Raw genomic sequence first — 24,814 nt, 5'->3', positions numbered from 1 at the left:
AATAAAAAACATACTCAGAGGCCAAAAATGAAGTAAAAGTCAAAATCCAGAAAGGTAAGTTGGAGTCAGAATCTGACTTAAGAGCATATGTCCAATAAAGACAAATGCTCTAGCTTTGAGTTTTGACAGCCACATGTTCATGGATGGTATAAGAGATAAAACTGAGATCCACGTAGATGGAGATTTGGACCAGAGATCCCCTTACAAAGCTTGATTCCTTGGTCAAAGGTTGAACCAAAATGAAATGAACAATCAAATAAACAAAAACCCACTGCCCCAAAGGCGACAACAAGGAAACTTGAATATTTTAGCCTTGATTGTGGACATAGGGAAAACTACCTCCCATGGGAAGTTGAAACTATAATGTGGTCTTCATGTGGTAATGCAGTCTAAATTCATGCTACATATGTAACAATAATAACTCAGGTAAATATATATATATATTTTTTGAGACGGAGTCTTGCTCTGTAGCCCAGGTTGGAGTGCAGTGGCGCGATCTCAGCTCACTGCGACCTCTGCCTCCCAGGTTCACGCCATTCTCCTGCCTCAACCTCCTGAGCAACTGGGACTACAGGCACCCACCACCACATCAGCTAATTTTTTTGTATTTTTAGTAGAGACGGGGTTTCACCATGTTAGCCAGGATGGTCTCAATCTCCTGACCTCGTGATCCACCCACTTCAGCCTTCCGAAGTGCCGGGATTACAGGCTTGAGCCAGTGCACCCAGTCAAATAACTTTTAAAGTATTTACAAGTTGGTAATGCCCTCAGGCACCTGACAGAAGCAAATGTAAATCTTCTTGGAAAAATGCACCAACAATCTATTCTTCAAAGAATTCCCTCAGATAAAGCTTTGTTGAACATTAATTCACAATCAAAAATAATGAAATGGCTGGGCATAGTGGCTCATGCCTGTAATCCCAGCACTCTGGGAGGCTGAAGAGGGAGAACCACTTGAGGTCAGGAGTTCGAGATCAGCCTTGCCAACATGATAAAACCCCGTCACTACTGAAAATACAAAAACGTGCCAGGCGTGGTGGCAGGGGCCTGTAATCTCAGCTACTTGGGAGGCTGAGGCACAACAATCACTTGAACCTGGGAGGCAGAGGTTTCAATGAGCTGAGATCATGCCACTGCACTCTAGCCTCAGTGACTGAGCGAGACTCTGTCGCAAAAAAATAAATAAATAAATAAAAATAATCCTGAAACACACAAAATGTGAGAAAGTAAACCACCTTGAGAGAAGCAGCAAAAATAATAAACAGAATCAGACATGCAAAAATTGCAGATGTTGAGAATACCAGATACATAATATAAACTAAGTATGTTTAATAGAAGGGAATAAAGGAAGGACTGGAAAGTATGAGTAAAGAACAAGTCATCATAAATGAAAAGTAGATTAGTTGAAATTGAAAACTCAATAGAAGGCGCCCCTGCTCCTTCTAGTCAGGATGCTATCAGTGAAGTCATAATGGGGACCCTCATCTCCCGCACCTGCTCAGCAGTAATGAAGCACCCCCCATCTCAGGGTGTCAACAGAGGAAACCTGGACTTCCATCCTCATCTTAAAATAACAAGCAGCACCCCTTCCAGCAGCACAGTGTCAGAGAAGACCTGCTCAAACAGAAAATGTAATAAGTTCCACAGCCTCATAACCCAAAATGTCCAGGATTCAATAGAAAATCTACCATCATAGCAGAACTAGGAAAATTTGAACCTGAGTGTGAAAAAAACACTAACATTGAGGGAGCAAAATGTTACAAATTTTCTGGCAAGGAATTTTAAAGTAGACATCATACAAGTGCTTCAACAAGCAATTACACATACATTTGAAACAAATAAAAAAACAAAGTCTCAGAAAAGAAATATAAGATAAAAGGAAGAATGAAATAGAAACTTTAAAAATGATAACTACAATAACCGAAATAAAAACTCAACGGGAGGCCGGGCGCAGTGGCTCACGCCTGTAATCCTAGCACTTTGGGAGGCTGAGGCGAGTGGATCACAAGGTCAGGAGATCAATACCATCCTGGCTAACATGATGAAACCACGTCTCTACTAAAAAATACAAAAAATTAGCAGAGCATGGTGGCAGGCACCTATAGTCCCAGCTACTCAGGAAGCTGAGGCAGGAGAATGGCGTGAACCTGGGAGGCGGAGCTTGTAGTGAGCTGAGATGTGCCACTGCACTCCAGCCTGGGTGACAGAGAGAGTGAGACTCGGAAAAAAAAAAAAAAAACCTCAGTGGGACACTCTTAGCAGTGAATACAAAATTTAAAAATTAAAAAAATGGGCTCTGTAGCAGAAATGGGGAAGACAAAGGAAAGAAAGTACTCTATCTGAACAACAGAGAGAAAATAGAAGAAAATAAGTCTCAGGGTCCTGTGTATAACTATAACAATTATAAATGGGAAAAGATAAAGGGAGGTAAGGTTTCTACATTTTATTCAAACAAGCAAAGTATTGACTGCATTAGCCTAAGTTATGTATGTGCAGTCTAATACCTAGAGCAACTACCAACAAAGCTCTACAAAGACATACTCAAAAGCACTACAGGGAAATCAAAATGAAATTCTAAATAATGTTCATGGAAGCCAGCAAACAGAAAATAGAGAAATAAAACATAGAAGGAACAAACAGAAAATGAAAAGTAAAATAGCAGTCTCAAGCCCCAACCTACAAGAATTGGATTAAATGTAAACGGTCTGAACACACCAGTTAAATGACAGAAAATTGGCAGATTGACTAAAACACATATCTAACTATATCCATACCATGGAATCCTTTTTAGCAATAAAAAACAACAACTGATACATGCAACAAGTTGGATTAATCTTAAGAGCATTATGCTGAAAGAAAAAAAGCCAATTTCAAAGGTCACATATGTATGATTCCATTTATTTAACATTCTTGAAATAAAAATATTATAAAGATGGAAAACAGATTATTAGTTTCCAGGGCATAGAGATAGGGAGTAAAGGTAGGAAGGGCGGCTATGACTACTAAAGGGTACCATGAGGGATATCTTTGTAATGATGATTTTGGTGATGGTTATACAGATCTACACTTGTGATAAAAATCTCATAGAATTATATAACTCATTGTATGAATGTAAATTTCTTGGTTTAGATATTGTACTATCATTCCATTGGGGAAAACTTGACAAAGGGTACATGAGACCTCTATCTACTATTTTTGTAACTTACTGAGAATATGAAGTTATTTCAAAATAAAATTTTAAAAAACTGAATGGGCAGATTAATGAGAACCAAAGTTAAAAAGCAAAAACTAGAAATAAGTGAAGGTAAATCTGAAAAACCATGTAGAATGCAACACAGAACAACAAAAAAGATAGCAAAATGTGAAAAAAGAAGTTACAAAACATGGAGGACAGAATAAGATCAAACATTATCTAATTAGCACTGCAGAAGGAGAAAGTACAAAGAACAGGGGAAAGCCAAAACTAGAAGAGATAATGTTTGAAAAATCTTCTGGAATTTATGAAAGACATAAATGCTTAGATTTAATCCCCAGATGGGATTTTTTTAAAAAGGAGTTCACATATCGAAATATGATTGCAAAACTAAAGAACATCAAAGACAAAGAGAACATCTTTAAAAGGTGAAGAACATGAAAGTCTTGGTGCTAAACTTGTGCAACTTTGGATGGCCTGAAGGAATGGCATCCATTCTAGTGGAAAACAATCTAGACTAAAACTGCTGAAGGAACTCCAACTCCACCAGGGATGAAACTATACTCAAACTGAGACTATGCCCAAAAGAGGAAGCTTGAGGGTTTTATGGTTTTACTTGCCTTTGGCCTTGCCTTTAGATTAATAACTGGTGGTTTTGATTTCTTTGGCTATTAATGCATAAGTTCAAAGATATTTAATTTTGAAATTTAATTTTCTGTTATAATTTGATATTAGGAAGGGATTCATATTGCTAAAATTTGGGGCATTTTTATATTGCTGACATTGAATTGTTAGCATGTCTTGATACTATCACTTTATGTCACTATATAATTTACAGTGAGCAATATTGAACATTTAGGGGTCTCAGAGTTAATTTAACTAGTATACTTACTCTTCTAACCCATTTCAGTCATTGAGGGTATCTAAATTGCCAAACCTGGTCCAAAGGATGATATCCAAAGGAAGCAGTGGTTGATATCAGGAGCACAAGCTTTATGGAAATGCAGCAGTACAGTCCTGATAAACTGTTTATCTAGTCCTTCCGGGGAGCCAGGAGTGAAGGGAACATAAATCTGCAGAGTGTTGGGGGAAACTGCCATTCCTCTTGTCTTGTGTTTCCGTGAGACAACCACCAGTGTAGCCTCCATTCCCTCCCCAACCCCCATGTAAGTAGTCACTCTGAGGGTGGAAGGCTCTTCTCTCACTGGTGGGTTAGGTTGAAGAAATGGATTAAGCCTGGCTCAGCCCTTCCTGGGCTTCCTCCTTCCAACTGCCTGCCCACTGAGAATGTACATTCTCTCTGTTCCTGGGCCCACCCCTGCTCTTCCAAGTATTGTCCTCTGCTTGTAAGAGGATAGGTGAGTTTACTCCTCAGAATAAGTATTAGGAAGCCAATTGTGACATCCAAGCTACACTCTCCAAAACAGCTTTTACCAAACAAGCACTGAGTTACTATTTTCATTGCTATCGGACTATCTTTTATTCCTTATTTCTCAAGTAGTTCAGTTCCAGATTTATGAATGAAGTTGTTTATTGGCCCCCAAAAGTCCCCAAAATGTGCTCAATTGGCTCTGGTCAGCATGTGTGGAGCTAGTTGCTAGTTCCTCTCTTTCCTCTCCTTCATGACGTTAAGACAGTTTCTTCAGGTAAAGAATTCTACAGAAAACAGATGGTCCTTTCAGCCAGTTGCCCCTTCAACCTGACTTCTCTGCTGTTCCTCTGTAAGGAGCCAACCCGTACCTCTCATTGACCTGATGTAAGGATCATCTTTATCTTATTTCCTATTAAGTTGATACATTTTTAAAGATATCATGGCAGATGAAGAACAAGAGCGTAGGTATACTTCAATCAAAATCTACGTCCTCAGAGTGCGGTGGCTCGCGCCTGTAATCCAGGATTTTGGGAGGCCAAGGTGGAAGGATTGTTTGAGGACAAGAGTTCGAGATCAGCTTGGGCAACATGGTAAGACACCCATCTCTACAAAACAATGAAAAAAATTGGCCGGGTATGGTTGGCAGGCACCTGTGGTCTCAGCTACTTAAGAGGCTGAGATGAGAGGATCGCTTGAGCATGGGAGGTTGAGGCTCCTGTGAGCTGCGGTCATGCCACTGCACTCTGGCCTGGGTGACAGAGCAAGATCCTGTCTCAAAAAAAAAAAAAAAAAAAATTACCTCCTTGAAATTCTCTAAAGACACCTTTTCAGGTGTAGACAATAAATATCAGGATATGGACTATGGAAGACATTCTAAGGGTAAGGAATTTCTAGATATTATTGCCTGTCATTAAAAAAGGATGAGGCCAGGTGCAGTGGCTCACGCCTGTAATCCTAGCACTTTGGGAGGCTGAGGCAGGTGGATCACCTGAGGTCAGGAGTTCGAGACCAGCCTGGCCAATATGACAATACCCCGTCTCTACTAAAAATACAAAAATTAGCTGGATGTGTTGGCACATGCCTGTAATCCCAGCTACTTGGGAGGCCAAGGCAGGAGAATCACTTGAACCTGGGGGGCAGAGGTTGCAGTGAGCCAAGATTGCACCATTGCACTCCAGCCTAGGCGACCAATAAAAGTGAAACTCTGCCTCAATAAATAAATAAAAATTTAAAAATTTAAAAAGATGAAAATCTGGTGTATTTCATAATCATTAGAGACAGTTGTATACGATGTTTTTAAAAAGCCACAATGACCATCGTCTCCATCAAAAGAACAAGAAAGAGGCAAGAAATTACAAATATATTGTCTACATCTTGTAAACAGCTAGCCAATAAGAAAACCAAAATAATAAGCTTACTTTAACCCTACCTTCCTGAAAAAAATTAAGCTTCTCAGCAAAGAAAATGGGAGTATCATTATTCACTAGGCAGGACTGCAGGAAAATGTTCAAGAGGCAAAGCATCTGTTGGCAGAAGAGAGGAGTAGTAATACGAAGTCCAGTTCTAACATCAACTTCGGGTTAGCCATAAAACGGTTAGTGCCTCAGTTTCTTCATCTGTAACTTGGAAATTACAGTCTAGTATATGAACCACATTTGCATTATTTCAATGAGCTACATATTGATATTGTATTACCATTAAAGCAGTTTAAAACATATAGTTTTAAAAGTACAAGTAATGGCCTGTTACAAAATGCCATCTTGAGCACTGAAAGATGGGGAAGCTGACATTTACAAGAGCCTTTTTAAAAATTTGGCCCGGCGTGGTGGCTCACGCCTGTAATCCCAGCACTTTGGGAGGCCGAGACGGGCGGATCACGAGGTCGGGAGATTGAGACTATCCTGGCTAACACGGTGAAACCCCCTCTCTACTAAAAATACAAAAAATTAGCCGGGCGTGGTGGCAGGCACCTGTAGTCCCAGCTACTCAGGAGGCTGAGGCAGGAGAATGGCGTGAACCTGGGAGGAGGTGCTTGTAGTGAGCTGAGATCGTACCACTGCACTCCAGCCTGGGCGACAGAGCGAGACCCTGTCTAAAAATAAATAAATAAACAAACAAATAAATAAATAACACATAGGCTGGGTGTGCTGGCTCATGCCTGTAATTCCAGCACTTTGGGAGGCCGAGGTGAGTGGATCACCTGAGGTCAGGCGTTTGAGACCAGCCTGGCCAACATGAAACCCCGTCTCTACTAAAAAACAAAAATTAGCCAGGTGTGGTGGCGGGCGTCTATAATCCCAGCTTCTCAGGAGGCTGAGGCAGGAGAATGGTTTGAACCTAGGAGGCAGAGGTTGCAGTGAGCCAAGATCACGCCATTGCACTCCAGCCTAGGTAACAAGAGCAAAACTCCGTCTCAAAAATAAATAAGTAAATAAATAAATAAACACATCATGAAGATGTTTTTATTTATCAAAAGAAAAACAGATTCTTATCACGGCTTACCACAGCCTTGATAAGAGGGTGCATCTGTCCTCAGGCTCACGTGATCCTCCCACCTCAACCTCCCAAGTAGCTGGAACTATAGGCATGCACCACCACGTCTGGCTAATTTTTCTTATTTTTGTAGAGATGAGGCCTCGCTATGTTCCCCAGGCTGGTCTCAAACTCCTGGGCTCAAGTAATCCACCCACCTCAGCCTCCCAAAGTGCTAGGATTACGGGTGTGAGCCACCACCCCTGACTGTAGAGTGATTCTTTAAAATAGGTGTAATAATACCTAAGATGAGGCTCAAAGTTGTTAAGTATCTTTTCCAGTGTCAGAACCAGTGGATGAGGCAGCACATGTATTTTCCAGAACATGTATTTTCCTTTTTTTTAAGTTAATTTATTGTGTAGTTATTTATTTACTTTTAGAAATAGGGACTTGCAGGCCGGGTATGGTGGCTCATGCCTGTAACAGGCAGACCACGAGGTCAGGAGATCGAGACCACCCTGGCTAACACGGTGAAACCCTGAGACTAAAATACTAAATAATAAAAATATAAAATATAAAAAAAAAATAGCTGGGCTTGGTGGCGGGCACCTGTAGTTCCAGCTGTTCGGGAGGCTGACACAGGAGAATGGCGTGAACCCGGGAGGTGAAGCTTGCAGTGAGCCGAGATTGCGCCACTGCACTCCAGCCTGGGCGACAAAGCGAGACTCCGTCTCAAAAAAAAAAAAGAAAAAAAAGAAACAGGGACTTGGTCTGTCACCCAGACTGTAGTGTAATGGCTTGCTATCATAGCTCTTTGCAACCTCAAACTCCTGGATCCAAGCTATCCTCCTGTCTTGGCCTCCCAAAGTGCTGGGATTACAGGCTTGAGCACTGTACCCAGCTGAAATATGTATTTTTGTTACTGGTCTATGCTCCTTCTGGTTCATCCCACGAGAGATGCCACTAACCCATCATCAAAACAACACGTTTTGTATGGTTTGTAGAAATACTGATGGATCTGCTATAACCATATATATGGTTAACAATAATAAGAGTCTTGGCAAGCATAAGGTGGGCTGCCAGTTTGTGGATGTGAAATAGAGCAAAGAACTTGTCTGCGGAGGGATCTTACTAATATTTCATTTGTTCCTCATCCCTACAGCTTTTTGACGATCATTACCAGCCGCCACCACCACCACCAATGTTACCATTTATTGAGTGTTCAGTGTATTCCAAGTACTGTATTGAGCACTTTACACAAATTTCATTCTTACAGCATCCCTAAGAGACAGATATTACCAGCTTTACAGATGAAGAAACTGAGGTTTAGAAAGTTTAAGTAACTTTTTGGAGGTCACCTAGCTACTGGAATTAGGATTCAATTTATGGCATGTTCATTTGCACATTTTGATATGCCCTTTTGTGACTACTGCCAAATAACTTTCCACCGTCCATAACTGTTTTCCTCTCTGAGGGGAGCCAAGTAGAGTAGAGTCTTTAATTAAGGGCCTGAACTCAAAGTTTTAATTTCTTTGTAACCTACCATTAACTAGCGGTATGATTGTGGATTTGTCTCTGAACCTGTTTTCCTTGTCTAAACAATAGAAATAAATAGCAAGTATTCTCTCTAGCTAACTATTTTGTAAAACATACAGTTCTTCAGATGTATGTGATACGATGCTGTAATTATCTCTCTATACTCTGACAAAGCTTGACAATGCACAGATGTCAATATAAACTCATTTTTCATTAAAATTTACCTGATATCAGTCATAGCAGCCTCTGCACATTGGAAAAAAAATTTACTAAGAAGAAAGAGATGGTCTCTTTAGCTCTTTTTTTTCTTCAGTTGAATTTGGTTTCACAAATGTGAAATAGCACCTATTTTTCTATCTTCCTTTAATCTTTCTTATTCACTCCCCATAACTGATCCAGACCCCTTCACGGGGCAACAAGAGAAGTGAGAGGTTAGGCAAGCTGTCAGGAACGTAGCAAAAGATCTGTGAGGGAATTTATTAGGCCTCTACCATGGGACAGACACTGTGATCTGTGGTGTGTGCATTCTTATCACCGAATCCTCATGTGGAAGTTAATCGATCAGCAGCTGTGATGGTGCTTGGAAAACAATGCTTACTGTCAGATATAGACAAAATGCAAAGTAATAGCTTGTGGGAATTAAGCAGCATGTTTCTTTAAATTATTTAATAATCATCACAAATTCCCAATCATTATCATTCTGCCTCTGATCTAGAAAGGGAACTCAGGTAACCTATGCCTAGAAAACCTTCCCTTTTCTAGTTGGAAAAGCTACCTTCAGTTATGCAGCTTCTCAAATTTTATTTACTCTAAAGTATTTGCTGCTGGCAGAGAAACAGCAAATTCTCCTTTGCCTCTCCTAAAATTCTTGGCCTTGCCTACTCTGCTTGTCACTGAATAAAATTTCCTCTACAACAAAAGGAAACCTGACTTGTTTCAGCGTCTACAGGACTATCCATGTGAAAAGCCCGTCAGGCTATAGTACTGAGTCTTAACTAGAAGCTTGCAGGAGCAACTAATCAGCAGTGCGTTAAAACCTTCTGCAACAATACACTTTGCTTATTACTGTGCTGTCACTGCCTCTAGCGAGTTGGTTGGAGAAGCATAATGCCAGAAGGGAGATTGTGAGAAAGAGAGGGAGAGACAGGGAAAGCAAGCACAATTTGGAATCAAAACAAAACTTGGCTGGGCACGGTAGTTCATGCCTGTAATCCCAGCACTTTGGGAGGCTGAGGCGGGCAGACCACTTGAGGCCAGGAGTTCGAGACCAGCCTGGCCAACATGGTGAAACCCCATTTCTACTAAAAATACAAAAATTAGCTGGGCATAGTGGCACATGCCTGTAATCTCAGCTACTTGGGAGGCCGAGGCACAAGAATTGCTTGAACCCAGGAGGCGGAGGTTGCAGTGAGCCAAGATCACACCACTGCACTCCAGCCTGGGCAGAGTGAGACTCCATCTCAAAAAAACAAAACAAAACTTAAATTCAAAGGAAAGTATTATAATTATATATACTTATAAATACATATATAATTATAAAATAATTAACAGATACTTCTGATGTAAATGATATAAATGGCAGGCCTGATCTATCCTAGACAGAAAAAGACGCAAAATAGAGCAGAAACCATCCTACTGGAAAAGTGAGCTGTATAAGATTACCTTTAGCTTAAAATAAAGGCCACTGTACAGCAAGGTTATTCATACAGTACAAGGCAAGGGCATGGAGGGTTTTAGTATCTCGATTCTAAAGAGAACTCAGGTCTGAAAAAATAACTAAAAATAAGACTTAAACATGAAAGATAAGAAGAAAATCAAGGAAAATCAAATAAAGTAAGCAAAGAATGGGAAAAAGTGTAAACATAACAAATTGAGTCCCTCAGCCTAGAGAAAGAAACTGGCTCGTGACAAGTATCTCCTGCGATCTGGACCTACATGTTGTTTTCACCCCTTCAACCTTTCCCCTACTCCCTTCCCCGAAACATATGCACACACACAGCCATCGACCATTGTGGACTTTAATCCTATTTTGTTTGTTTGTCTTTTACTTAATGCTTGTATTTTTACTTTTTTCACTTTGCCTCTCGTTTTACCCAAAAATACTGGCTCTACCATTGCTTGAACTTCCTCACACCTTTTAGAGTCAGGGGTGGCCTCCCACCGTCTAGATCTGGATCTAAAACTTTCAAGTTTTCTCACCTCAGCTAAATCTTCCAGACGTTCTTTTCTCCCAGGTTTTAAAAATTTTCTGGTTCTATATGTCTGAATGTATGTCAGTATAACTTTTTTCATGAATCCCAGGCATAAAGTCTTACCTATATATATAGTTTGTTCTATTAAATTTAATGTAAAGTTAGTAGTCTTGATTTTTTTTACTTTCCATGATCTCAAATATCAAATATTATTAATTCAATTTCTACACAAGATAGATAAGCAGAACAAGTAAAAGATCCACAGAACCTTGGGGAGACTGAAGGCTTGTTAAGCAAAAACCTCTAGTTAGAGATTCCACTAAAGAAGTGTTACATTACTGGATTCTGATCATGAAGCCAGGCAGTCCCAGCAGTTGTTTTATAGGTACTTCCATGTGCTATAAGCTAGCATTCTAGGCTTACAGAAATTCTTTATCCTAAGTTTAGGTTGAAACTTCTGAAATCAAGAGTCTTTCCCTCTCATAGTTTATGACTCCTGTTATAAATATGAATGGATTAATCATATTTGTTCTTAAAATGTCAGCCAATTGATATCAGGTTAATGTCAATTTATGAGGTTCATCTGATGCAATATTTATTCTTTTCTTTAAACTAATTTAGACGATGGGAAGATTACCAAAATGTGTGGTTCAGAAAAGGTGATAAATACATAACTGCAGACATAAATACTAACAAGTCAAACAGCTATCCTAAAGGAACTTGGCAAGTTTAAACACTAAAATTTCTTTTTTCTTTTTCTTCTTTTTTAGTGACAGGGTCTCACTCTGTCACCCTGACTGAAGTGCAGTGGTGTGATCGTAGCTCACTGCAGCCTCAAACTTCTGGGCTCAAGTAATCGTCCTGCCTCTGTCTCCTCAAGTCTAGGATTACAGGCATGAGCCACTGTACCCAGCCTAAACTTTCTAACAGAAGAATTTGACAACACCAAAAGCTGCGCAAATAATAATGGTAACATAGAACATGCATTTTAAAGCATGAGTCACATGTATATTGTACCTATCACTTATTTAAAGTAGAACGCTATATAGCATCAAATACTTCAAAAGAAGCTAGATGCTCTAGAATTAAGCCAGTAGAAACCCATATGGCTGGACTGGACACTGTGGCACACACCTCTAATCCCAGAGCTTTGGGAGGCCAAGCGGGTGGATCACTTGAGCTCAAGAGTTAAGAGACCAGGCTGGCCAACATGGCGAAACCCTGTTTCTAATAAAAATAAAAATTAAAAAAAAAAAAGAAGAAAAGGAAAAAAAGAAACCCACATGGTTGGAGTGAAACATTTGTTTTAAGCCTCTTGTTGTTATCTCAGCATGAACATACACATTGGAAAATACCACTTCCCAAACAAAAGCTTAACTAAGACCTACCTATCCAGTAATAATTCAATTTTATAAAAATAGAACTATGGTATGTACCAAGTTTCATATTGGTCAGAGTCAGACCGTTTACCTAAATTGCTTTTGTTATATGCAGATAAATATTTTATGTCAAGAGTAAAGGCAAAATTAGAACTGTTATGTAACAATCAAAAATATAATGGTAATGTCAACACTAATCATTTGAAATCATCTCTCTTGCCTTAAATTTATATACTTAGCAATAAAAAATATATATTTGTCTTATATCAAATATGTGAATTTCATGATCTGGAAGCTCTGGTAGTAATTTTCACATGATGATTGATGTAGCCATAGCATAGGGTCTCAATTTAACAATGAATTTTTCTTTACAAAAGATGAGGCTCAAATTCAGTGATTCATTAACTCAAATAAAAATCTAGACTCTAGTTTCTAATTTATTTTTATATTTACCACATCCTACAGATACTCTCATAACATATGTTCTACCAATAGGAAAATTGAGACAGAGGTAGGATAAAGTATCAGCTCCAACTGACATAATTTATAATGGTAGCAAAGACAGGGAATCAAATAAAAAATGCAACTTAGCCTCTGAGGTCCCCAGACTCAGTTATATAATGCCCCAGCTACTGAGAGAAAACTCTTCAGCATCAAGTAAGGAAATATTTGAAATTTTTAAAAATTCATATAAGTTATTAGAATTAAATACTGGATTATCATGTAGTTTAAAGGCTTGCATTGTGATTTAGAAAATAATTTATATTTATCAAGTGCCTACTAAATACTAAATAAGTTACTTAGCATTTCTCTCTGTTCTTATTAACTCCATGTTACAGGTAGGGAAACAGGCTAGGTGAAGTAACTTGACTATTGTCCTGTGCTAGAGCCATAATTTGAATCTATTTGTGCTATGTGACTTCTTTTATAAAAGAAGCACTGAAAATTTCTGTTCTATGAGAACTTTCTGATACATATGTACTTACAAACAACTCTTATGGCAATAAATTAAAGAAACACGATTCCATCTAAAAAAATAAGCATCTTTTAGATGTATTGTTCTCTTCCAAGATTTAATTCCATTCTTTTGACAGATAATCTAGTATGTTTGGTACTCACACTTAAGTCTCTCCTAAAGATTCACATGTAAATCATCCTGTTTCTCAAACAGAACAGACGTATGCAATAAATAAATGCAAATATTTCCTTTCAAAACATAGCCACATTTACCGGACTATCTTCTTTATTTTTTCTCTCTCCATTTTATGTACCATTCCTCAAATATATCCCTAACAGTTAATCAGCATACCTGATTGTCTGATACTGTGCTCTGTGTAAGCCAGTTATGTAGCCCAGTACCTTTAAACATATTTTATGGAGACATCAATTTTTTTTCTAATTCAAACATAGCCATGTCACGTCTGGGTAAACAACAGTGAATCACTTAAAGGAGACTGCCACATCTACTGCCTTTCCAATTGCTCTCTCTGTGGCTATGATTAGTGCCTTTACTTCCCCTCTGCCTGCCTGATGACACTTTTCCATTCCCTGTGAGTAAAAATTCAAGAAGTCCTCCCAACATTGAAGCAACTTGCTGCTACCCTCACAAGGAACCTCAAACTAAAGGCAACTCTTCTGAGAAAGGTCGATTGTAAAATCACAGGGACAAGAGGCTGACTCAAAGACTCGGGCCCCTTTGGATAGCACCATAAAGGCCCCCTCAGACAGCACCCGCCAGGACTCTCACCAAATTTACTGCCATCCTCTGAGTAGCTATTTACCTGCTTCCATGTCTCCTTGGGGCTTGGGTGCTGAGCAGTAACAGCAGTCCAAGAAGATGACATAGTTAAGAACATTGAAGAACAGACCGATAATTCCAGCACTGAGAACCAGTATCGGCTCCTCTGTCTTCTCGGGATTGATGTACCTTTTGATGGCTTCAACTAGAATGCTGAACATCAGTGCCACCGCAAAAATGGTGTTCCCAAATGCTCCCACAACATCTGCCCGAAGAAAGCCGTAAGTGCTCTTCTTGTGCTGTTTTATGTTGCTGGCCCTTACACCAAAAAAACCTATGATCATGGACAGTAAGTGGGAAAGGACGGCAAAAGCATCAGAGGCCAAGGAGAGGGAGTTGCCAATGTAAGCGATCACTAGTTCCATCACGAAGAGGAGGATGCTAACGACGCACATGAGGATTAAACGGAAGCTTCTTCCGGAGTATCGCCCCATGGCGGCTCGGTGCCCTGGCAGTTCCTCTCCCTTTCTTGGGAAGGCTGAGCTGCTAGGGGAGCAGCTATAGATTCAGTGATTACAACTGCTGGGTAACTCTTCTCTTCAGCCCTCCGGCGCTTGTCATATTTGGAAATCACCTTTTATAGGTTGCTATAAAGTCATAAAACAGTTTAAAGGGCAATTAAGCAAGAGATGTCACGTGAGCCAGGATTTATGGAAACACAAGACACTGGCTTCAGATATGGACTTGAGAGACTTGTGTGTGTGTATGTGTGTGTGTGTGTGTGTGTTTCATTACAGACATCAAGAGCTTCTGTGGCCTTGAATCATGTAGCTCATCAGTGACTGTGGCCTTTCCAGCTTCCACGCTCCGTGTGTACAGCAACAGCTCAGGTGAAGCAAGTCATTCGACATAAGCAATTACATCTTGTTCACCTGGTGTGCACTTTTGAATGTCATTTACTGTGTGAAATAGGGAATATTCTAGCGGCCACTAACCCAGAGAGCAGACCTATAGCAAGTGAAAGCCAAAAGTGAAGCCAGGGTGATTTTTCCACTGCTCCGCCCACTGACCTGGAATAAACAAGTACCCTACTTCCAAACATTCTCTGTAAGACAAAATAAATATTCCTCATATTCAGGAAACCTGTAAACTGGAAGAGCTGAAGATGTAATTCCAGTTAGTTTCCAGGAAGACAGACAAGTAATAATGATTTCACTGACACAAGGAAGTTTTTGTTTTTATTTTTAAAAAATCTTATCTGTCAAACACTCATAGCCCTTAAAGGCCTATCAGTTTCTAAATGACTGAAACAGCAGTGGCCTCTATTGTTGTGAGCAGCCTGACTATCGTCAATCTTTTAAAGAAACAGAGTGATACTATAATCTCTTTTTCTCCCGAATGTGATGTTAATTTTATATGTCAGCTTGACTGGTCATTTGGTCAATGACGTGCAAGACTTTCTGGCTTTATCTGTGAGTGTGTCTCTGGATGAAATTAACAGTTGGACCAGCAGAGTGAATGAAGGAGATTGCCCTCACTAATGTGGGTGGGCCTCCTCCGATCAGTCGAAGCCTGAATAGAATGAAAATGCTACGAGGTAGCTCTTCCTGCCTGACTGCCTCCAGCCTGGGACGTTTGTTTTTTCCTGCCTTCAGACTGAAACTGAAACATGGACTCTCTCTGGGTCTTGAGTGTATGGGTCTTTGATTTCGGCTACACCGTCGGCTCTCCTGGGTCTGTTGTCTACTGATTCACCATCAATCTTGGGACTTCTTAGCCTTTTAATCATGTGAACTAATTATTTACAATACCTCTCTCTCTCTCTCTCTCTCTCTCTATATATATATATATATATACACACACACACACACACACACATATAACTATCTGTGTACCTTGCATACACAGTCTCATTGGTTCTGTTTCTCTGGAGAACAGTGGCTAATAGTCTTTGACTAAAACCTGACAATTTAGACAGTAGCCCTAACAGTTCCCATAGTATCACATAAATTATCTCCAACTCAGTTAATATTCTGACAGTTAGACTTCCAATACAACCACGTTGTGAAGATTATTGCTCTAAGACTAGCTCATTCATCCATTCATGCCACAAATACTTACTGAGTGCCGACATGCTGGACAGAGTTCTAGGCTCCAAAGAGACAGTAATCAACAAAACAGGCAAAAATCTCTGCCCTTATGAAGCTTGCATTCTAGTGATTGGTGGGGGGAGATAAATGACTAACAAAATAAATTATGAAATATATTGAATATTAAAATGGTGATAAGTATGATGAAGACACATAAAGCAGGGGAAAGAGTGTCAGCATAGGTATGGATTGTAATTTTAAATAAAATGTTCAGGGAAGAATTTACTAAGATGTTCTTCGAATAAAGATCTGAAGGAGGTGAGAAACTAAACCACACAGACATCTGAAGGAAGATCTTTCTGGGCAGAAGGAACAAGGAGCATGGGAATTCAAGGGACACTAAAGAGGTCAGCAGGGCTGGAGAAGAGTAACGAGGGGGAGGAGAAAGAGATGAAGCCAGAGAGGTGATGGAGCAGGGGCAGATGATGTGGGGCCCTGAGATGGAAGAATATTGAGCAGAAGAATGAGGAGGTCCTGTATATGTTTTAAAGGAATCACTGGATGTGTCTGAGATCACATGAAAGCAGAGAGACCCGTTAGGAGGTTCCTGCAATAATCTAGATGAGATTGTGGTTTAGACTAGGTGTAAAGTGGAAACACCAAGGCAGGACTGGCTACATAATTCGTGCATTCTACTGCAAAACAAAACAGCAGGTTCCCTTGTTCAAAAACTATCAATAATTTTTTATTTTTTTGAGATAATCATGCTCTACCACCCAGTCTGGAGTGCCGTGGAACAGTCTCTGCTCACTGCAACCTCCACCTCCTGGTTTCAAGTGATTCCTGTGCCTCAGCCTCCCAAGTAGCTGGAACTACAGGCATAAGTCACCACGCTCAGCTAATTTTTGTATTTTTAGCAGACACAGGCTTCCACCATATTGCCCAGGCTGGTCTGGAACTCCTGGCCTCAAGTGATCTGCCTGCCTTGGCCTCTGAAAGTGCTGCGATTACAGGGGTAAGCCACCATGCCCAGCCAATTATCAAGAATTTTTAAGCCAGGCTTGATGGTGTGCATCTGTAACCCCAACATTTTGGGAAGCCAAAGTGGGAAGATCGCTTGAGGCCCAGAGTTCAAGATCAGTCTGGGCAACATAGCAAGGGTCTGCATCTACCAAAAAAAAAAAAAAAAAAAAAAAAAAAAAAATTAGCCAGGCATGGTGGCATGCTCCCTGTTGTCCCAGTTACTTGGCAGACAAGTAAGCGGGAGGATTGCTTGAGCCCAAAAGTTTGAGGCTGCAGTGAGCTATGATTGTGCCACTAAACTCCAGCCTGGGTGACAGAGAAAGACTTTATCTGCCTGCCCCCGCCCCCAAAAAAGGAAGAAGAAGAGTTTTTAAATAGCACAGCCCCAGAATCCACAAGGAGGAGGTTCAGTATTCTCTCCTGAGCGTGAAGTTGGCTCTTGGCGTTGCTTCACTGCAACTGCTATTTGCCATTGATGATTGTTCCTCTCTTCCTCTGAGAGAGTAAGAGGGAGAGGATGCAGTCTGAGTGGTTTCTCTTAAAATAAATAAATAAATAATAAATAAAATGGTGCAACCACTATGGAAAACAATATAGCAGTTCCCTAAAACTTAAAAATAGAATTGTCATATGATCCAGCAATTCCACTTCTGAGTATAAAAACTTGAAAAGATTTGACAGCAGGGCCCTGAAGACATATGTGTACCCATGTTCATAGCATCACTCACAATAGCAAAAAGCAGAAGCAATCCAAGTGTCCATCAACAGATGAAAGAATTTTTTTTTAACGAGGTCATATACATACAAGGACATATTATTCCACCTTAAAAGGAAGAATTCCAATACATGCTAAAATATAGATAAACCTTGAGGACATTTGCTAGGTAAAATAAACGAGCCACAAAAAGACAAATATTGTGTGAGTCCACTTGTATGAGGTATCTACAGTCAAGTCCAAATTCACAAAAACGGAAGGGAGAATGATGGTTGCCAGGGGCTGAAGGGAAGCTGACACGGGGCAGTTGTTTAATGGGTACAGAGTTTCGGTTTTGCAAGGATAAAAAAAGATGAGACTGGTTGCACAACTATGTGGATATACTTAACACTACTGAACTGTACACTTAAAAATGGTTACGACAGTAAATGTTGTGTTACATGTATTTTACTCCAATTTTTTAAAATTATTAATAATTTCAAGACAGCAACAGCAGAGCACTAAACCAGGCACAGAGCCTGGCGCAACTGCTCAGGTCACACACACATGAAGCTGGCTGGTATCCAGGAGATTTTGAAGTTAGAGTCAACAGCATGTGCTGAGTAATTAAATGTAAGGTATGAGAGAGGCAATAGTCAAGACGGCACTAGGGGCTGGGCACGGTAGCTCATGCCTGTAATGCCAGCACTTTGGGAGGTCAAGGTGGTTGGATAGCTTGAGCCCAGGAGTTCGAGACCAACCTAGGCATCATGGTGAAACCCCTATCTCTACAAAAAATGGAAAAATTAGCCGGGCATGGTTGTACCCCTGTAGTCCCAGCTACTCAGGAGGCTGAGGCACAAGAATTGGTTGAATTCGGAATATGGAGGTTGCAGTGAGCCAAGATCACACCACTGCACTCCAGCCTGGCGGCAACAGAGTAAGACTCTGTCTCCAAAACAACAACAACAAAGATGGCACTAGGGTTTTGACCTGGAAGAGTGATGTTGCAACTGAGATGAAGGTAAGATGAAGTTGACTGTCGCAGGAGCAGCATGGAGTGAGGGGTGGAAATGATGTTAAGTTTGGGGTATTTATTAGATATCCAAGTTGAAATGGTAGTTGGGAGTTGAATAAGCCTGCAGTTCAGGGGAGGGTGAACTCGGGAGTTGATAATTTATAATATTAAAAGCCACAAGACTAGATGAGGCCACCAAGAAAACATGAAGAGAAGAAAGTAAGAAGAGGTGAGAAGGAAGGACTAGAGAGAGAAAAGAAAAAATAGGAGAGTATAGTGTTTTGAAGGCCAAGGAAGAACGTGTTTCAAAGAGGAGGGAGAATCAGCCGAGTCAAGTGCTGAGAGGGCAAAAGCAAAATGAGGGCTGGAAATGCCGATGGGATTGCACATTATGGAGGCCATGGGTGATCTTCACAAGAGTGGTTTCAGGGGAGTGCTGAGGGTAAATGAGACGGGGGCTCAAGAGAATGGAGAAGAGAAATTGGAGCTGGCAAGTGCGGATAATCCTTTCAATGAGTTTTGCTCTACACTGAAAGGGATGTGGAGACAAGAAAGGGTATTTTTAGGCTGGGGAAAATAACAGCATGTTTGTAAGCTGATGGAAAGAACCAGGAGAGAAAGAAAACCTGATGATACATAGGTGAGAATTGCTGATGTGCCATGACTGAGAAGGCAAGAGGGGATGAGATTTAGTGCACACGTGGAGGGGCTGGCATCCATTCTGAGAACAGACAGTTCACCTGAAACAGCAGAGAAAGTGAAATGTATAAACATGAGTAGGTGGGTAGATGTGGTGGGAGGTCCCAGATGTTCTATCCTTATTGCCTCTGTTGTCTCAGTGAAAGAAATCAAGATGATCAACTGAAAGTCAGAAAAAGGAAGCATTTGTATTTGAGGAGAGAAAGGTATGAAATAATTGTCTAGAAGAGTGAGAGAATGAATCAGGGAAATATGGTACAATTACATATTTACCCACATATAAAGTAATACTGATATTATCATCATTACCAGTTCCTGTATCCCTCAATCTCCTCATCAACAGGTATTTCATCACAAAATTTGGTTTTGGTGACATACTTCAAATATATTTTGAAATATCCTTATTACATGATGCTTTTAAAATATTAATAAAATATTTTATATCATTTCAGTACTATTGATGTTCCAAACTCATACATGGTTCCAGTAAAACTGAACAAAGACATTGGTTTAAAATTGCCTACTGACCACAAGATGAATATGGTTCTACTTGTTATTTTAAGCCTGACGGTGTGGCAGAGTAATTTTCCAGGCATTATCTCAACTACAAAGTTCTCAGCATGTTGCCACCGGTGACGGGGATAATCTCATGATTAGATAATAAGACCCTCTTAGTCAGGGTCACCCAGACTATGGCCTCTTACTGACAACACTTAGCCCAATTCAGTGCCCCATCTCACTTTCCACCGAGTGACTGCCTAATTTGGCATCTCACACAGAACTACTGCAAGGAGATATAGCTGAGAAAAAGAAATGTTTCGCTTTACTCACCCCACTGTATCCTCTGGCACTGTGCACAGAGCAGGCACTCAAATTTGTTAAATGGCTAGCACTTTCTAGACATAGTGACAAGCAAAGGACCAAAGTTATGTTTGAAAATAACAGGGTAGTGGTAGCTACTTCCCCAACTGTTTGATGGTACTGGCAACCCCTGAACACCATGGTTATATGGCAGATAACTAATAACTAGAGTTAGATGTAAATAGGGTGATCTGTCCACTCTCCGTTCAAAATGCCTTCCTCCTTGCTTGCTTTATGAATGTTCTGATGCTGCTATTCTCAAGACTTAAATCCTCTTCACTGGCAAGCCAACCATTATTGTCCAATTCTCATTAAGGATTCATGTGATTTACTGGCATAATGAAAAACTGTATTAAACACACTCTCATGGATGAACTAGAAATTGCTAAGATGTAATGTAGTACACTGGCCCCGGTGAATGGAGTCAGTAGTAAATATGCCTTGACCTGCTTTCTTTTTGCTGCAAGGAACACAAGGCATATAATCACAAACTATCAGTCATACATCTAGTTTACAGCTGTCACTTGCAAATAAAATCGTGTTCATTTCATTCAGGTTCATGTACTCTTTTGAAAAGCACAGACATCCAAGAAAATACTTTGATATTTTAGCTGAACCTCAACTTATGAAAAAAAGCCAATTTGCCAGAGGTACATTTTGGGTAAAGGATTCCCTGCTTAACAAAAGTACTTAATGTAGAGTTTCTTTAAATAGTGACTTCCTTTAAAGCAGCAAACTTCAAGCTTTTCTGTGGTTAGTGCTACTCATCTGAAGTTTCAAAACATAATACTAAGGATTTGTCTTTGCACCAGAGATGGCCACCTCCTCCAAAATGGCCAGTGGCTACAGGGAAAAATGTGAATAATCTCTAATATACTTTTCAGGCTTTTATCATGGACTGATTAAAACAAAAAAGCCTTGTCCCCTAAAAGCATTTATGTTGGTTTGCAGAAAAACAATTAGCAGCTAAAGTAACTACTATAACTAGAATTATATATTAGAAGCAACTTCCAGTTGACCCTACATAATGGTCATAACCAACAGCTATTTATTCTGTGCTGGGCATTGTTTTAACTGCCTTCCTCTATGAGGCAGAGTAACTGAGATAGCTGTTAGACTTTTCTCCATTTTGTAACTGAACTTAGGCAGTTTACGTAGACACTAAGAAGGCAAAGCATTCTGAACTGCTATAAAGGAATACAAAATTATGATTCTGAGTACAAAAATGTGACTATATATATTTCAGTCAATTGAAATCAATTTCACTAACTTAGGTATATGAATACACATACTCAAGACATGAGTCTTGAAAGCATGCTCTATTTAGTTTGCTTTCAACTGACAATTTCCTACCAATGTTAAGAACAGTTCTTGTATTCTTATACAGTTTGTACTTTTGTTCTTTTGCATCTCTTGTTCCCTCTACCTGGAATGTCCTTCCTCCTTCCTCTACCTATTGAAATTGTACTCATCCTTCAAAGCACAGCTCAAAATGCAAGTCCTTTCTGATGCATTTTCCTACACTGGTGTATTTATCACTACTAAGTGTAAAAGCATATTGGAAGAGATTTACCAAGTGGACTGGAAATATTGGTAAAAAATTGACCAACTGGACTAGAAATGGGGGAGGAAAGGCATTTTCCCAGCAAAGGGCACAGGCACGAAATAGCACGCTGTTTACAGGAAACCCCAAATTGTTAGGCTGCAAAGGATTTTGCTGGATTGAAAAGGAAACTAGATGGGCTAGTTTAATCTTTTAAGTGATGGTGAACCACAAAGGGGTGTTAAGGGGAAGAAAAAATTCTTAATAAACTGTTAGGAAAAAGAAAAACAACACTGTGAAAATTTGGAGTGGACTTGTGATGAGACTGGAGTCCATTGCAGTAATCAGCACAAGAGGTACCAAGGCCTGCAGGCAATCCACAGGTTTTTGGAAGGGAAGACCCAGAAAGAATGAGAGATAATGGCAACATGTTCTGCTGGCTGAGTGAGTATGGATGATGGTGTTGGAGGGACTGCCCAGCGGGGCTCCCAGGTTTCTGGTTTGGGTTATGAGGAACATTTTGGCAATGCTAATCTTCCAGGCAGGAAATACTGTAGGAGGTGGTCTGGGGGTAAAGGGTGAAATGAGATTTTTGGGACATGACATGTTGACCTGAATGGCTGATGGGACACTCAAGAGAATTCAGTATGCAGTTGGAATAGGTCTAGAACTCAGACCTACAGATAAAAATATTGGAGTCATTAGCCTATTAATGCTATTTGGAACTGTGGGATTAGATGAGGCTGATTAGGCACGAGAAGACGGCCAAATATGGAAGTTTAGTAAACCAATGTGGAAGAAAAGTCAGTGAAAAACTTGGAACTAAAAAGGGTCAGAGATGTAGGAGGGCAGGTCATAGGAATAATTAAAAAAAAAAAAAGTATCAAATGCAACAGAGTGATATGGTAAGACATGAAACTAAGAAGTCAACATGAGCTTTGCTCAGGAGTATCCTTCATGATTTCAGTGAAAACAGTGCTATGGTGGGGGCAGAAGGGTGAGGAAAAGTAGAAAGTAAAAAGTAGAAGAGAGGAGGGTTTATCACTCTTTCAGACAGAAACTGTAACCCTTATTTCAAAGACCTGATAGTAACTAGAGAAGACAGAAGTTCAAAGGAAATCTTTCTTATTGTTGCTTTTTCCATTTGTGGGTTTGCTTTGTTTTTTAAACAGAAAGATTCAGGGCAATTTCAGATTCTGTATTAGGAGCTATGGAAAGAAAGTGCTTCAAGACCTATCAACGTAGGGTGTAACCAGCAGTTCGGGGTCTGAGACATGTTAGGAGTGCTTAGATCAACAACAGATATCTGGCTTTCAATTGTCTTCATCTCTTTGTAGAAATTTCTTCGTAGTACATAATGTAGGCATTTCAGAAACAAATGAATACAAAAACCATATTAGTTCATGATATTTATTACTGGGGTTGTTTACCGAAAAGTATTTTATCCACTGTTAACTTAGGCATAAGAATAATTGTCTCATGTGACTTCATTTTAGAACTTTTACTTTTTAAAAAAATCATAAAACGGTCTGTATCTGAGAAGATACTAATTTCAATGTTTTAAAAAGTGAGGGGAGTTGAAGAGGGGGGTTTTGTTCATCCCTCAGTAGCTGCGACCAAATAAGGTGTAGTACTTGGCAGGGTTCTTGCCACAGACACATTTGGCTCCAGGCTGCAGTTCACAGAGTGGTTTGAAGGGGATGCAAAGGCTTTTAGCTCCCATGGATGGAGCACCAGGTTCAAGATCTTGATCCCTGAAATTAATAACAAATAAGAATTCCATTCATTTATGGTGCACATTGCTATTCCTTTCCATTGCAATAAAGTTTTACCAGTTAATTAGGTTTACCTGGCAGTGGTCTTTTTGATCCAGTCCTCACAGTCAATTTCCCCACAGAATGGAATCTGAGCAATCTAATTATGAAAAGGAGAAGTATTCAGTATTTATAACTCCTTCAATTCTATTCTGTAGAAGGAACATTTGAGTTCTATATTAAACTTGTAAGCAAAAAGGATAGGTCTCCCAGTCTTTTTTCAGGCCATGATACCTCTGCAAACCTGCTAGGAACTTTGCTCAGTTATAAAAGATAGGAAAAAATGTTTTTCCACTATCCAAAACCCACGCTCACAGCACAAGACACAACAAAGACATCTTTGCAGTACCCTCAAATCTCCCCATAAACTGGCTACAACACAGTGGCTGAAAAGAATTTGAACTCCAGTTATATCTCCCTCATTTCAAACCTGGACTACACCTGCTCCACCTATCTAAATGGTTATGAGGAGGATAAAAGGAACATCAAAAATAGCAAACTGATTTTTAATGTGTTGTTAACAATAACAATGAACAATCAGGCAAACTTCACTTTATGCCACAATGTTCCTAACATGTTATAAAGGTAAGTGGATCATTTCTAAGTCCAAAAATAATTTTGTGTAAGGAAAAAAAAAAAAAAAAAAAACTTTTAATTTTTCTTTCTTAGACTACGTAAAACAAAGGCCAAATCAAGATACTTAGGATTTTAATTTTTAAATTCACCACATGTTTGAAAATCTCTAGCTCTGGCTTTTCTTTAAATAAAAAGTGGATGTTACACTAGACAAGTATTAAAACAAAAATTTTTTTTGAGACACAGTCTCACTCTGTCACCCAGGATGGAGTACAATGGCACAATCTTGGCTCATTGCAACCTCTGCCTCTTGAGTTCAAGCAATTCTCGTGCCCCAGCCTCCCAGCGTGTCTGGAATTACAGGCATGTGCCACCATGCCCAGCTAATTTTTGTAATTTTAGTAGAGATGGGGCTTCTCCATGCTGGCCAGGTTGGTCTCAAACTCCTGGCCTCAAGCAGTTCGCCTGCCTCGGCCTCCCAAAGTGCTGGGATTACAGGCGTGAGCCACTAGATCCGGCCAACAAATATTAAAATTTCTCCTAGTTGTGAATGCTAATTTTTAAAGCATGTCTACTTCAAAATGAGGTTTATCTGCAATAACAATTATGTAGTA

General features: G+C 39.9%; 2 protein-coding genes and 1 pseudogene across 3 annotated transcripts in view; 1 reads left to right on the top strand and 2 right to left on the bottom strand.

Moving 5' to 3' along the window:
* The window catches only part of SLC30A10 (solute carrier family 30 member 10), a 46,150-nt gene extending 31,774 nt beyond the window's left edge, over positions 1 to 14,376 (bottom strand). The window contains exon 1 of the mRNA XM_037985555.2: positions 13,926 to 14,376. Coding sequence (XP_037841483.1) covers positions 13,926 to 14,376 — 451 coding nt within the window. The remainder of the gene's footprint in view (positions 1 to 13,925) is intronic.
* A 2,949-nt stretch (positions 14,377 to 17,325) lies between these two features.
* LOC119619898 (small nucleolar RNA U3) lies at positions 17,326 to 17,528 on the top strand (annotated as a pseudogene).
* Positions 17,529 to 23,206: 5,678 nt separating this feature from the next.
* Positions 23,207 to 24,814, bottom strand: part of EPRS1 (glutamyl-prolyl-tRNA synthetase 1) — an 83,220-nt gene continuing 81,612 nt past the window's right edge. For both annotated transcript variants that reach the window (XM_007988406.3, XM_007988405.3), the window contains 2 exons: positions 23,660 to 23,724; positions 23,207 to 23,564 (listed from right to left, as the gene is read on the bottom strand). In XM_007988406.3, coding sequence (XP_007986597.3) covers positions 23,414 to 23,564; positions 23,660 to 23,724 — 216 coding nt within the window. In that variant the 3' untranslated portion in view covers positions 23,207 to 23,413. The remainder of the gene's footprint in view (positions 23,565 to 23,659; positions 23,725 to 24,814) is intronic.

This window comes from Chlorocebus sabaeus, chromosome 25 (genome assembly GCF_047675955.1).
Source record: "Chlorocebus sabaeus isolate Y175 chromosome 25, mChlSab1.0.hap1, whole genome shotgun sequence".
NCBI lineage: Eukaryota > Metazoa > Chordata > Mammalia > Primates > Cercopithecidae > Chlorocebus > Chlorocebus sabaeus.
This window is presented reverse-complemented; position numbering and strand designations above follow the sequence as displayed.